The sequence below is a fragment of the Mauremys reevesii genome, linkage group 22 (genome assembly GCF_016161935.1).
Source record: "Mauremys reevesii isolate NIE-2019 linkage group 22, ASM1616193v1, whole genome shotgun sequence".
NCBI classification, from domain to species: Eukaryota; Metazoa; Chordata; order Testudines; family Geoemydidae; genus Mauremys; species Mauremys reevesii.
The window spans coordinates 5,669,019-5,681,729 of record NC_052644.1 but is presented as its reverse complement, the minus strand read 5'-3'; the positions used below and the strand labels follow the sequence as shown (position 1 = coordinate 5,681,729).

General features: G+C 56.7%; 1 protein-coding gene across 2 annotated transcripts; it reads left to right on the top strand.

Moving 5' to 3' along the window:
* Positions 1-3,974: 3,974 nt before the first annotated feature.
* Positions 3,975-10,282, top strand: LOC120388884 (adenosine receptor A1-like). 2 transcript variants are annotated; one of them, XM_039510984.1, is made up of 2 exons: positions 3,975-4,085; positions 9,070-10,282. In XM_039510984.1, exons 1-2 carry the CDS (start codon positions 4,046-4,048, stop codon positions 10,212-10,214), a joined length of 1,185 nt encoding a protein of 394 aa, XP_039366918.1. In that variant the 5' UTR covers positions 3,975-4,045; the 3' UTR covers positions 10,215-10,282. The 2 variants fall into 2 exon arrangements, with proteins under 2 accessions (XP_039366918.1, XP_039366919.1); XM_039510985.1 differs by lacking the exon at positions 3,975-4,085 and adding an exon at positions 8,604-8,698.
* The last annotated feature ends 2,429 nt before the right edge of the window (positions 10,283-12,711 follow it).

Below are 12,711 nucleotides of genomic sequence, written 5' to 3'. Positions count from 1 at the left end.
TTTGGAAGAGTCCAGCTGCTCAGGGCAGTTCCGCTCCCCTCTCCTTCCTTGCAAGGCCAGGCCTAGGGTGCGGGTTGAATAACCCCATGAGCTGCAGGAAAAGCAGCTGTGCAGGGTGGGAGGAGAATTGATGTGGGGCTTTGGGGGGATGTAATTAATTGCTGGGCTGGGGGGACGATGACACAGAAGTCATTCATTGGAATTTGGGGCTGTGGGGAGAAGCTGGAAGCTCCCTGCCATCAGGCAGCTGGCCCTGCAGTGGGACCAGGCTGGCATCCCTCGCTGCACTTCTGGGAGTTGGCAGCACCGGGGTCGGGAGGGGGGTCCAGCGATGGGCTGGCAGGCCGGAGCACCACAGTCTAGTCTTTGGAAAAAAAATTCTTGGGTTTTTTTTTTTTTTTTTTGGTCTCTGACTCCTGATTTTTGAAGTTGTAGGGCTGGTGGTAGCGTGAGTGAAGTAGGGGGCAAACCAAAACATCTGGGGAAAAATCAGTTCATGTTGCACTGAAACTGATTTTTTTCCCCCATCTTTGTCACTGAAATAAACAACAAAAGCCTCATTTTTGTTCAACCTGAAACTCATTTTTCAGGTTTTCATTTTGGGTGTCCCCCCCCCCTACTATGTGTAAGTTAGCTAAAATTTCTAAACGAAACACTTGCCAAACAAAAAGGTTTCCGTGTTATTTTAAAAAAAACATTTCATTTCAAACAGCCAAAACAAACCTTTATTATTCTTTCTGTATCGTTTGTTTTTCATCAAGCCCCCATGTGCGTTCAAACTGCGCTCAACTTGGTCCAGCCCCAATGCAGGTGCCTGGACTAGATTCCTTCCAGCCTGCCATTTCCCCGATTCTCTGCCTTGGACAGTCTGTGTTTGTGAGAGTTTTTTTACCATTTCAGGGAGATCACTACAATATAAAGATTTAAAGCTCCTGTGAAACTAGACATTTCCGAAAGCTCAACCTGAACTATGGAGTCTCTGTGATACGGATATATCTAAAAGAGGGAGGCGGGGAAAGAGATTGCAGATTCCTTCTTTTATTCATCTCTGTGGCTGAGGTTGTGGGAAAATACCCAGCTGTGGGAGCCACGGCTTATCTGGTTTGCAACCTTACGGTTGTTTTTCATGGGGAGGAAAATACATGCAGGAGTAAGTCCTGGCAGTGGGATATGTGGCACTTCAACCAATCCCCTGAAAAGCCACAAGCGTTTGGGATGTCCAGACCAGTGGTTCTCAAACTGGGGGTCCTGACCCAAAAGGGCATCACGAGACTACTGTGTGGGGGTTGCAAGAGTGGTGGCCTCTGGCTCTGAAGGCAGCGCTGCCACGAGCAGCAGCGCAGAAGTAAGAGTGGCATGGTATGGAGAGGGGGATCATCACAGCCTGAAATATTCTCAAAAAAAGTTTGAGAACCCCTGTCCTTGACCTCCTTTCTGGGGGTGTTACATTACAAGCCAGATGTGCAGCAGCTGTCAGTGGGGTCAGATCCCCAGCGGGAGTAAACAAGCGTCGCTCCATCAAAATGGGATCATCTTTTCATTATGTGTTTGTACAGGGCCTAGCACAATGGGGCCTCGACCCCCAATCTGGCACCCCTAGGGGCTAGCACAGTACAAACAGCAACCACAACAGTTATCTTTAAACATCCTTTGGAAATGTCCCCCACTCCAGTGTATATTATTTTTAAGTACATATTTATTTAGTAACGGGAGGCATTAAGAACTCAATCATTGGAGGTTTTTCAGAACTGAAAAGAGCTGGCAGGAGGAAAGGAACAACGGCTGCCCGATACTGAGCTCATCCAGGCCGGTGTAAATCCAGATTAACTCCACTGAAGCCAGGGGGGCTACAAGCAGCATGAGGATCGGATCAGGAACCGGGCCTGAATCTCTGGTTCACCCCCACACCACGCACTTGCTCCCAAGCCCGTTCATTTACCCTGTGTACTCAGGGCCTGAGTTTCCAGTTGACGCCGCTTAAATATTTTAGAGCTTATGAGGTTTAATGAGGCATCTTCTTGATAAAAGCGGCTAACAATGGCCTTGATCAGAGAGAGATTGGAAAATTGTTCACCAGCCGTGCACCCAGATAAGAGGGCTATGGGCTGCTTTGCCAGAGTAAACAGTTGGCTCTGTCTTGAAAAAAAAAGCTATTTGCTGATTTTTCCTTTCTGCAGGATTCGTGCCATTCAAAGCCCTCCTTTCTGCCCGAGAAATAGGCACCGGTCTAATTGGTATTATAAAACCAGTTTAGTGAACTGGTGCAAACTCTTATGTCAAGTGATGGGACAGAAGCTCTAACCAGCTGGATACCTTAGGCTCTTGCCTGGTTCTCCAGGGTATCCTAGCACCTTACAATCTGTGGTGTGTTTCTCCTCACCAATACGCTTGTGAGGTAGGGTCCTGCTATTATCCCCCTTGCGCAGATGGGGAAACCGAGGCATAGACGGGCTAAGTGACTTACCCAGGAAATCTGCGGCATGGCAGGGAACTGACCCACGCTAGCACCCCGCACCCCCATCCTCCTGCTCTGGCAAAGCCAGTTTAGCTCAAGATGGGAGGTTGCATCGGATCAGCTAAACAGGTGGCTTCACGTGGCAAAAAGGTGCATGCTTCTGGTGACTGCATAGTGGCTAACGTGGCGTACCTTCCTAATGTGTAAGCATGAGTCAGCAAGTCCAGAAAAACCCCGTTCCCCTCATTACCCTGCCCTGCTAACACGAGTGTAAACGGTCACAGTTCAGGGCGACTGCACCTGTACTCCCCCTCCAGCAAGCGCATCCCCCACTCTAGACCCCCAGCTTCCCAGCCGTCACCTCTCCTGGGTGGAGACCTGTGTTTCTCTCCCTCTTCACTGCCTATTAATTTCATTTGGTGACCCCTAGTTCTTGTGTTATGAGAAGGAGTAAATAACACTTCCTTATTTCTTTTCTCCACACCAGTCATGACTTTATAGACCTCTATCATGTACCCTCCCTTTAACGTCATTTAATTTGGTTTGTTCAGGAAGTTGCCCTAATGGTCCCAAACCCCACGAAGTGCGGGTTCCACATTAGGAAATTACCTCATGTTAATTTCCCCAGCGGTAAGATCCCCACTTTTTCTCCTAGGGTGGACTCACCCTTTGTGTGTGGATGCTTTCCATTGGTTTCAATCTGGTTTTCATCAGTTTTGCCTGGAAAGTGAAGTTGAGTCTACCCAAGGAAATTGTCCTGGTTTAATTTATGGTGTGACCTAGCTAAACCAGAGCACAAGGCAATGCGGTCTACACTAGTTTGACCAGCCAAATGTTCCTTCTCTTGCATCCGTCCACATTTGATTTTGAGTCTTGCAGATAAAAGCGGCCCCAGCGTAGCTGGGAATCGAGCCCACCCTCCCGAGCCCTGGTTCAGCCGCAAGCTCAGCCGTCCTCCCCCTGGTGGGGAATTCTGCCCCCTCCCCAAATTGCAGCCAGATCTCCTCAGAGTCCAGCTCCTCCTGGAGGACAGCAGCCCTGGGAGATGGAGAAGTGACAAAGGGGAGGAAGCGATGGTGGAAACCATGCAGTGGTGGCAAGAATGCCCCATCGCCCCCGGCAACCCCCTGCCCCTAAAATCCATGCCTGGAAGGGAGGCTGTAGCCACACTTCCATGTGTGTCACATCTTTATTCGGGGGGTCACCTGCCCCAAGGACTTTGCTCCCCCATATGACCCTGATGAAGAGCATTTGAACCCTCTTGGATGCTACATCAATAGGAATCAAGGGGGAGGGGTAACGTCCTTCCCCCGCCCAGCCCAGCAGCCTCTCTGTCTGTTTCTCTTCAGCACCATCAACAAACATCCCCTCCCCCTTTGTCCACCCAGTTCCTTCTCCCGCTGGGGAAAGCACCTGCCTTGATAGGCCTGGCTGCTTATCAAATCCAATCCTTGCAAACACCCGGTGTGGGAGGCTGCGGAGGACCGAGCTGCACTGGGCTCTGACGGGCCAGGGACGGCTGGCTGCTGGCGAGATGGGGCTAGGGGACATGCCGGCCACCAGCTGACCCCACGAGAGTCCTTTGGACCGATGCCCTGCGGGAGCAGAGATGGGCACGCAGCCTCGACAGGTAAGTCCTTCACCTTTGCCACAGTGGCTCACGGCTGTAACATAGATCCACAGAGTTTGTGGCGAGACGGGGCCAACAGATCACCCCGGTTGGTCTCCTGTGTATTCCCAGGCTATTAAATTCACCCAGCTATCCCTGTACTCAGCCCAGTAACTTGGGTTAGGCAAAAACATCCCAGGAGGCAAAACCGTTGTGCACCCCAGGCAAAGTGCGGGAGAGACCGGGGTTCTCCCCGACGTCCTTGTCCTGGGAGGGGACCAATGAGGAGAGATCTGCCCAGATGCCCCATGCTGCAGAGGAAATCAGAACAATCTTCCCGCTCCTTGGCTGTGATCAATAACCTGCTCGTGACTTTGCTTTCCATTGGAAACAGCCCCTCGTGTCTTCAAAGCGCTCCAGTCGCAGAGCCAGATTCTGAGCCCCGTCCCTGGTGGAGTTCACACAGCGGGGCAGGCACGGAACCCAGGCGTCCTGAGTCTCCAGCCAGTGCCTCACCCACTCGTGGGCCAACCCTTCTTTTAAAGGGATTTTATACCGAGCTAGAGCGATTGACGCTGCCCTTAAAAAAAACCACCCAGGAGCTGAAGCATTTGTGGACGGCACTTCAGATCTCTATTCTGATCTGTTGCAGGGGAGTAACAACGAGCCTGCCACCTCAAACGGCACAAAAACACGAGTCGGGTCCTCAAAATCCCGACGGCATCTTAAAAAACGCGAGATGATTGTTTTCAAATGGATTTGGGGGCTTTGCGCCACAAACACGGTGCTGGAAACAGTCATTATTTTGACAATTGAAACTGAGAGCCTCCAGCCGCCCCTGGATTCCAGCAGCCGGGGCTTTCAGAGAAACCCCGACTATCACAAGACTCGCGATGATTTTGTCACAGCTGGCAACACAAAGTCAATGGAATCATTCCGGGTTTACACCGAGATTGGCAGCAGAATCTGGCTCTCTCTAGAGCTCTGCTCGTCCGCCAGATGGCCCCCCACCTTGTGTCCTGGTTGACACCCCTGTCCGTGATCTAGCAGGCTTTGCACAGGTGCAAATGACCGTAGAAATGGCAAGACAGCAGAGGACTGGGCCCACTAAATACCGTTGCCCATTTCTGTCCCGAGCGGCTAGCCAAAGTCCAGGGCCCTGGGGCCGTTCCAGAGAGAAGCAGAGATTGATGGAGTCTGGTATTTTCTTTGATGCAACCCTGTTCATTGCCCAGGAATGTACAAAGGCCGGTGGCTCTGAACACAGACGGCACCAAGACCAAAAGGTGCAGTCTCTTAGTTTACAGCCCTCTACCGGGCTGCCCCCCCCCGAGCCTCTTTAGCCAACCCCAGGCCCCAGAGTTCTCGCTGGGTCTTTTTCCAGCTGCGCTTACAGTTTCCTGCTTGGCTTTCTTGCCTCTCCCTCTCCAGCCTTGTCTGCTCTCCATTTCTCTGCGATCTTGCTTCACCCGTCCTCGCCGGGTCACAATGCCTGGTTGAACCCTCTGCCCGCATGGGGCTAGTTTCTTTGGGGCTTTGTTTGGGCCCCTTGACTGTCTCTGACATAGAGGATTAATTCATGCATCAGTTTGCACTTAACCCATGGTGAGGTTTCACCTGGCTCATAGCAGTAACAACTCCCAGTTCTTATCCTCGCTGCATCTCAGTGTGCCTAACAAATGGGGAAACTGAGGCACAGAGCGGGGGAAGACCAAAGTCACCTGTCAGGCCAGCAGCAGAGCCAGAAATAAAAGCCACATCCCCCGAGCCCCAGTCCAGTGCTCTATCCGCTAGGCCAGGGGTGGGCAAACTACGGCCAGCGGGCCGGAGCCAGCCCGTCAAGGCTTTGGATCTGGCCCACGGCATTGTCCCCCATGGCGCCGTGGGCCCCGCGCCGCTCTCAGAAACGACCGGCTCCACGTCCCTGCAGCCCTGGGGGGCGAGGGGGGGGGGACAGAGGGCTCCGTGCGTTGCCCTTGCCTCCAGGCACCGCCCCCCGCAGCTCTCATTGGCCGGGAATGGAGAACCGCGGCCAAAGGGAGCCTGCCCTGGTCCCGGTGCGTGCCACTGCCACCCCGGAGCCGCGTTAGGTAGGCAGCGCCGGGCCGGAGCCCAAACCCCGTCTGCACCCCACCCCCAACTCCCTGCCCTAAGCCTCCTGCCTGCACTTCGCACCCCTCCTGCACCCCAGCTCCCTGCTGTGAGCCCCCTTGTAGACCCTGCACCCCAACCTCCTGCCCTGAGCATCCTGCTGCACCCTGCACCCCGTGCACCCAACCCCCTGCCCTGAGCGTCCTGCTGCACCCACCACCCCTGTGCACCCCAACCCCCTGCCCTGAGCGTCCTGCTGCACCCTGGACCCCTCCAGCACCCCTGCCCTGAGCCCCCTCCTGCACCCCAACCCCCTGCCCTGGCCCTGCATACAATTTCCCCACCCAGATGTGGCCTTCGGCCCAAAAAGTTTGCCCACCCCTGTGCTAGGCCTAGGTAACCTCATCACCGAGATGAAAGAAAAAGGGGGAAAGCATCCAGCAGCGTTGAAATGTACCCGACTGGGAGGGACACCTGCTTCCTTAGGCCCCATGCTGGCCCTGTGTTGTCGATAACTAGAGGGATGCAAATTGCATGAGCTGCCAGTCCCCTTCACTGGGCTTAAATCCACCTTCAAATGTAAAAGGCGTCTCTGCTTCTGCCCAGTGCAATCCCAGCCTCCTTGGGCCACACGTGGGCCTGGGAAATGTTCAGAACAGAACCCCAGAGGTCTTGGATTCCAAGGGGGTGGGGGGTTTAGGTGTCTTATCTGCAAGGATCCGGGCCTGGGTTCTAGATTCTAAAGCCAGCAGGGCCCTTCATGATTACCCACCCTCAGCTCCTGCATATCCCAGGCCAGAAATGCCGCTCTGCCCAGAGCTGGTGGCTGAGCCTGAGCCTGAGCCGTCCCTTGGGTATGGCAAATCGGGGCGACCGCTCCAGGCCCCGCGCTCTGGGGGGACCCCGGGCTGGTGCAATTGCCCTCTAACTTGGGTGCCCTTCACACTGCTTCGCTGCTGTATCCTCCAGCCTGCATTGCTCACAAAGAACCTCCGGCGTGCAAGTCACTCCCAGCTATGTGCGCTGCAGGCACACCCTGCCTCTTACCAGCCCTGGTTCATTTGCTGGGTGACCCCAACACACTCCCAGCCTTAGATTCCCCCGCAGAAATGTCTGTCCTGGTACTGCCCAGCCCTCCCCTGGACAATGCAAATGATACAAAGTCTGTTGTTGGTTTAATAGAAATAATACGCACACAGCTTGCCACCCCAAATGAAGCTGCCCAGACACTTCAGTTCAAACGCACGGGATTAGATCAAACAGTGAAATAAGTTTATTAACTACAGAGAGAGAGGTTTGAAGTGAGAACCAGTAATGAGGCATAAAAGCCAGAAATGGTTACAAGAAAAGTAAAGATAAAACGCAACCAATGCTTAATTTAGCAAACTCTGCTAAATTCAAAGGAAAGATTTCTCATGCTTTCAATAGTTTTACTGACTAAACTTCTTAGGTCAGGACCCCTTCTCCCCAGAATCCAAAGAATGCTTCTTATTGCTTCAGATGCCATGAATGCGGAGGGCAGAGAGGGGGGTAGGGGGTGTCTTGGGGTGTCAGTCACCCTCAAAAAACCTTTCCAGCTGAGATTCAGGAGAGAAAGCGTCTATTAGGAAGGATGTTCCCTGCTGCTTTTTCCTCACTTGTTTAAGCACCCTTTGCTTCCCTTCCTGCTTGCTGACTTTGTTTATTGCTTAAATGCAAACTAAGCAGAGCCCATATTCCTTCGATCAGGAAAAAGGGGTAAACAGTGAGGTGGCAAACTTTGCAGACGATGTAAAAATTACTCAAGATAGTTACGTTCAAACCAGACCACAAAGAGTTGCAAAAGGACCTCACGAAACTGGGTGACTGGGCAACAAAATGGCAGATGCATCGGTCAGTTCAAGGTGTCTTCCAGGGCAGCCCCAGGGATCTCTGGCTTCCTTAGGATCTCTGGCCCTTTGGAGTCCAACCAGCCAAAAAGATGGAAAATATTCCTGTGGCTTTATTTGATTTCCTTCCTTCAGCTTCCAAGCTCACAGATGGAGCTTCCTGGCACATAGCATTTCTCAAGTGCCGAAAAGGGCCATTAACCAATCATTTGTATTGCAATGATCCCTGATGGCCCATCTGCTTTCGACAGTCCTTCTGGAAAGGAAGGCGGGGCGTGGGGTGGGGGACGATTCCTGTGGCTGGGTTCACAAGTTCAGAGTGAACCTTTTCAAAGTTATAAAGCAAAACAGAGATAATTTCTCACAGCCTGGCATACAGGCATTCCACGTGGGATTAATGCCTTACACCCCCACCCCTGTCTGCCTTGCACACCAGGAAGCTGCCCCCCCCCCCTCCACTCTCCCTGTGCTTTCACCTGGGTCCAACTTCTCCCTGGGCCAGAGATTCCAAGGCCAGGAGGGGCCATTGTGACCATCTAGGCTGACCCGCTGGATGACCCAGGCCATAGGCCGGCGCTAGATTCATTCCCGGTTGAGCCAGAGCAGATCTTATTGAAAAACAGCCCGTCTTGATTGAGAAAACTAACAGGGATAGAGAATTCGCCCCAGCCCTCGGTGAGCTGCTCCCTCCCTGCTATTGGAAGTAGTGGCTGTATAAGCTATGATGCTGGATATATGGAAATACCTAGCGTGCGCGGGTTCGCGGCCCCTCGATAGCCACTGAACACTGGGAGGATTCATCCCGTGTCCCTCTGATTCCATCCCAGGGTCTTAGCCCTCAGGAACAGGGGAATTGGGCATTCTCAGGGTCTCTCCCCCAGATCACAGGGGCCCACCAGATCCTCTGGTCTGACCTGCAGATCACAGGCCACTGACCCCCTCCCAGCTTCCCCCTCACCAAACAGACAAGTAGAATTCGACCCCTGTAGTTCAACCCCCCTGGGGCGGGTTGGCCGTACGCTGAGCTCTGGTTTCCCTCCGTGCAGCGGTGCCGACGGAGCGTGGAGATGCGGGAGCGCTGACGGCCCAGCGAGGCGCCTGGATTAACATGGCCAGCGTCCCACCTGCCGCCTTCCCCAACTCGTCCTTCCTGCCCACCCCCACCCCGAGCTGCCCGGGGTCATCGAACAGGAGCTCGCCCGGCCTGGACGTGCCCTACTTCCTGACGGAGACCACCACAGCGGTGCTGTCCGTCGCAGGCAACCTCTTCATCTGCACCGTCATCCTGCGCGACAGGAAGCTGCGCGCCGTGGTGACCAACCACTTCCTGGTCTCGCTGGCCGCGGCCGACGTCCTGGTGGGGGCCGTGGCCATCCCCTGCGCCCAGATGGCAGACGCAGGGCTGCCGCGGGGCCAGCCGACTCTGTGCTTGCTGATGCTCTGCACCTTGCTGATCTTCACGCAGGCCTCGATCTTCGGCCTGTTGGCCATCGCGGTGGAGCGGTACATCTCCATCCTCAAGCCCTTCCAGTATCCGTCCCTCATGAGCCCCCAGAACTCGCTCCTGGTCATCCTGAGCAGCTGGGTGCTGGCCACCTTCATGGGCTCGCTCCCCCTCATGGGCTGGCATAAACCCTTCCCGCCCGACGGTCAGTGCAACTTCAACGCCTTCATCGAGGACACCTACGAGGTCTATTTCAACTTCGTGGCCTGCATGCTGGTGCCCCTGGCCGCCATGCTGGTCCTCTATAGCCGCATCTTCCTGGAGGCCAAGCGGCAGATCCGCAAGGTGGCCGAGCGGGAGGTGGACATGAGCCGGCATGCCCGGCGCCGCCGCGTCCTGCACAAGGAGCTGAGACTGGCCACCTCGCTCTTCATCGTCCTCTTCTGCTTCGCACTCTGCTGGCTGCCCCTCCACGTCATCAACACCCTCCGGCTCGTCTGCCCCGGCTGCCCCGTCCCCAGCCCACTGGTGCTGGCGACCATCGTCCTGTCCCACGCCAACTCCGCCATCAACCCCGTGGTGTACGTCTTCCGCATGCGCTCCTTCCGCCAGGCCTTCACGGCCGCCTTCTCCTGCGCCTGGCACCCCCTGCCCGCCTCCGCCCCGGGCAAGTTCTGCACCGCCGGACTCACGCCGTCCAATCAGCTAGAGCTGGCCAGTCACAACAGCGCTCTGCCAGGGAAGTGACGTGGGTCGGTGGCCCACGGGATTGGCCCCACCCCAGGACTCCCGGAGCCTCCTTTATACCTAGAGGGTCACCGCTGAGCTGGGGAAGTCTAGTAAGATTGTCACCGCTCCCTAGAAGGAGTATGACACCGCCCCTTGCAGCCTCCCGGGCTAGGGACAGGGCAGATGGAAGAAGAACCCAGGAGTCCTGGCTCCCAGCCCCCTCACTTTAACCCACCAGGCCAGCGGTTCTCAAACTGTGGGTTGCAACCCTCTTTGAATGGGGGTCGCCAGGGCTGGCTTAGACTTGCTGGGGCCCGGGGCGGAAGCCGTAGCTCGAGGGCTCAGCCCTGGGCTGCAGAGCTCAGGTCGCAGGCCCCCTGCCTGGGGTTAAAGCCCTTGAGCTTCAGCTTTCACCCACCCTTCCCAGAGCGGTGGGGCTCGGGCTTCGGCGCCCGCAACCCGGAGCAGTGGGGCTCAGGCAGGCTCAGGCTTTGCCCCCCCGCCCCTCCTGGGGTCATGAAGTAATTTTTGTTGTCAGAAGGGGGTCACGGTGCAGTGAAGTTTGAGAACCCCTGCAGTAGACCATGGGTGGAGGGCATAAGAGGCCTGGGGGAGGGCCTTTGGCGTGCCGCCACCCCCATGCTCTGCCCTGAGGTCCCACCCCCACTCAGCGTCTTCCCCTCACGGCCCCGCCCATGCTGCTCTTCTTCCCACCCCTGTTCCGCCTCTTCCCCCAGAGGTCCCGCCCTCACTCCGTATCTTCCCCCAAGGACCCCCAGGCCCACGCCTCTTCGCCCCATCCCCCGAGGGTGGAGGGTCCTCGGGGGAGGGGGCCAAGCGGGAGCAGAACCTGCAGTGGAGCCTCAGGGGGAGGAGGCCGAGGGGGGCTGAGCCTCGGGGCGGAGCAGGGTCATGGTACGGCCGCCAGTGCCCCCCCCCCCACACTTTTAGGGAGTATCTCACGCTCATGCCCCGCCTTCCCAAATGTGGGAGTCACGTGCCAATCATGCACTAGACCCCCCCACTTCCCTCCCAGAGCCAGGGCTAGAACCCAGGAGTCCTGGCCCCCCCTGCTAAACCACCCACACCCCCCTCTCCTCCCAGAGCCAGGGCTAGAACCCAGGAGTCCTGGCTCCCAGCCCGCCCCCGCTCTAACCACTGAGCCACTCCCAGAGACAGCCACGTTTTGAAAAGCCCACGTCCAATAGCAACGTGCCCCCCTCCCCGGTTTCTTCTTTCATGCTGGGTTTGGATGGGGTTGGTTTGACGGGCCATTCCCTGAGGCAGTGGCCACCCCCACCCCAGGCCCTCGGGTCAGCGCAGGAGAACCCAAGAGGGAACTGGCCCAGCCTGTATCCTCGGCCCCAGGCAGGAGAAAAGCAGCAGCAAGAGGCCAGCTGGGTTTGCCGGGTGATGCAGGCGAGGCCGAGGAGCCAGGGGGGGAATTTCTCCTCTCAGGGCTCCAGCAAGCAGCTAGTTGCAGCTAGATTGGTTCAGACTTTCAGCTCTCCTTTAAATCAGCCCTGCGGGACCCTCGGCCCAGGCCAGTTCGGGCAGCGTCTCCAGCCGTTCCTGGATCATCTCATTAAAGGCATCTCCCTGCTGACTTCAATGCTGTGCCGGGTATTGGGATGGGCATGCAGGCAGGAGTCCTGGGAACGGTTCAGAGCGGGGAAGGGAGGTGTGTGAATGCGCCCATCCACGGGGCAGTGCCGGGCTGTGTATTCATTTGGGGGCACCAGGGGCTCCCCCCGCACTCCACCCCATGGCATGCCTGCAGTGCTGCTGTTTCCCAGCAGGGGGCGCTGAGACACCACAGCTGTATTAGATACAGCTGACCCCAGCTGGCAGAGACCCCTGGGCCCACAGACCCCCATCCGCACAACTCGGAGGGGCCAGGCCATGGGGACCCAGTTGCCTCGCACCCCAGATCTGGGTGGACACCAGAGCTCGGGGAGGGGACGGAGTGAGCCTGGTCCCAGATCCCAGCCTGGCAGCCCCATCCGTGCCAGCGCTGTGCCCCCAGCCCCTATGGCATGGGCTCCCCATAGGCATTGGGCTGGATCCTGCTAGGGGCAGCCTGGAGCCTTGCAGACGAGCACACAGGGTCCTGGCTTCCACCCATGCCAGGTCCTGCTTCGCAGCCTCTCCTAGCGAGGGCGCTTCGAGGGGTGGCCCGGGCCCCCTCCTGTGGCCGTGGGAGGGGCTGGATTGGGGGGGGGAGGGCTGAGATAGATGGGCAGAGGGAGGAATGGGGGGTGGAGGTGAACACCGAGGGCTGGGGGGAAGGAAGAGATGGGGGCAGTAGAGGGGATGGGGGGAGAGCTGAAGGAAGGTGCAGCGCTGCAGTTGCAGGGGCGGGCACATTCACACATGTGCTGTCCTCCATGACATGGGTGGTTTCCTGGGTCATGCAGCCTGGCAGAGACCAAGCTCGGAGGGGCTGTTGGCAGCCAGCATGGGCCAGTCTCCCCAAACCAGGCAGGGGACGTAGCCGGACCCTGCATCCCCGACG

Bases quoted from the DNA above. Each gene is read 5' to 3' on its own strand.
- LOC120388884 (XM_039510984.1), top strand. From the start codon at position 4,046: ATGCCCTGCGGGAGCAGAGATGGGCACGCAGCCTCGACAG. The intron at 4,086-9,069 runs GTAAGTCCTTCA...CCCTCCGTGCAG, and splicing joins TGGGCACGCAGCCTCGACAG to CGGTGCCGACGGAGCGTGGA.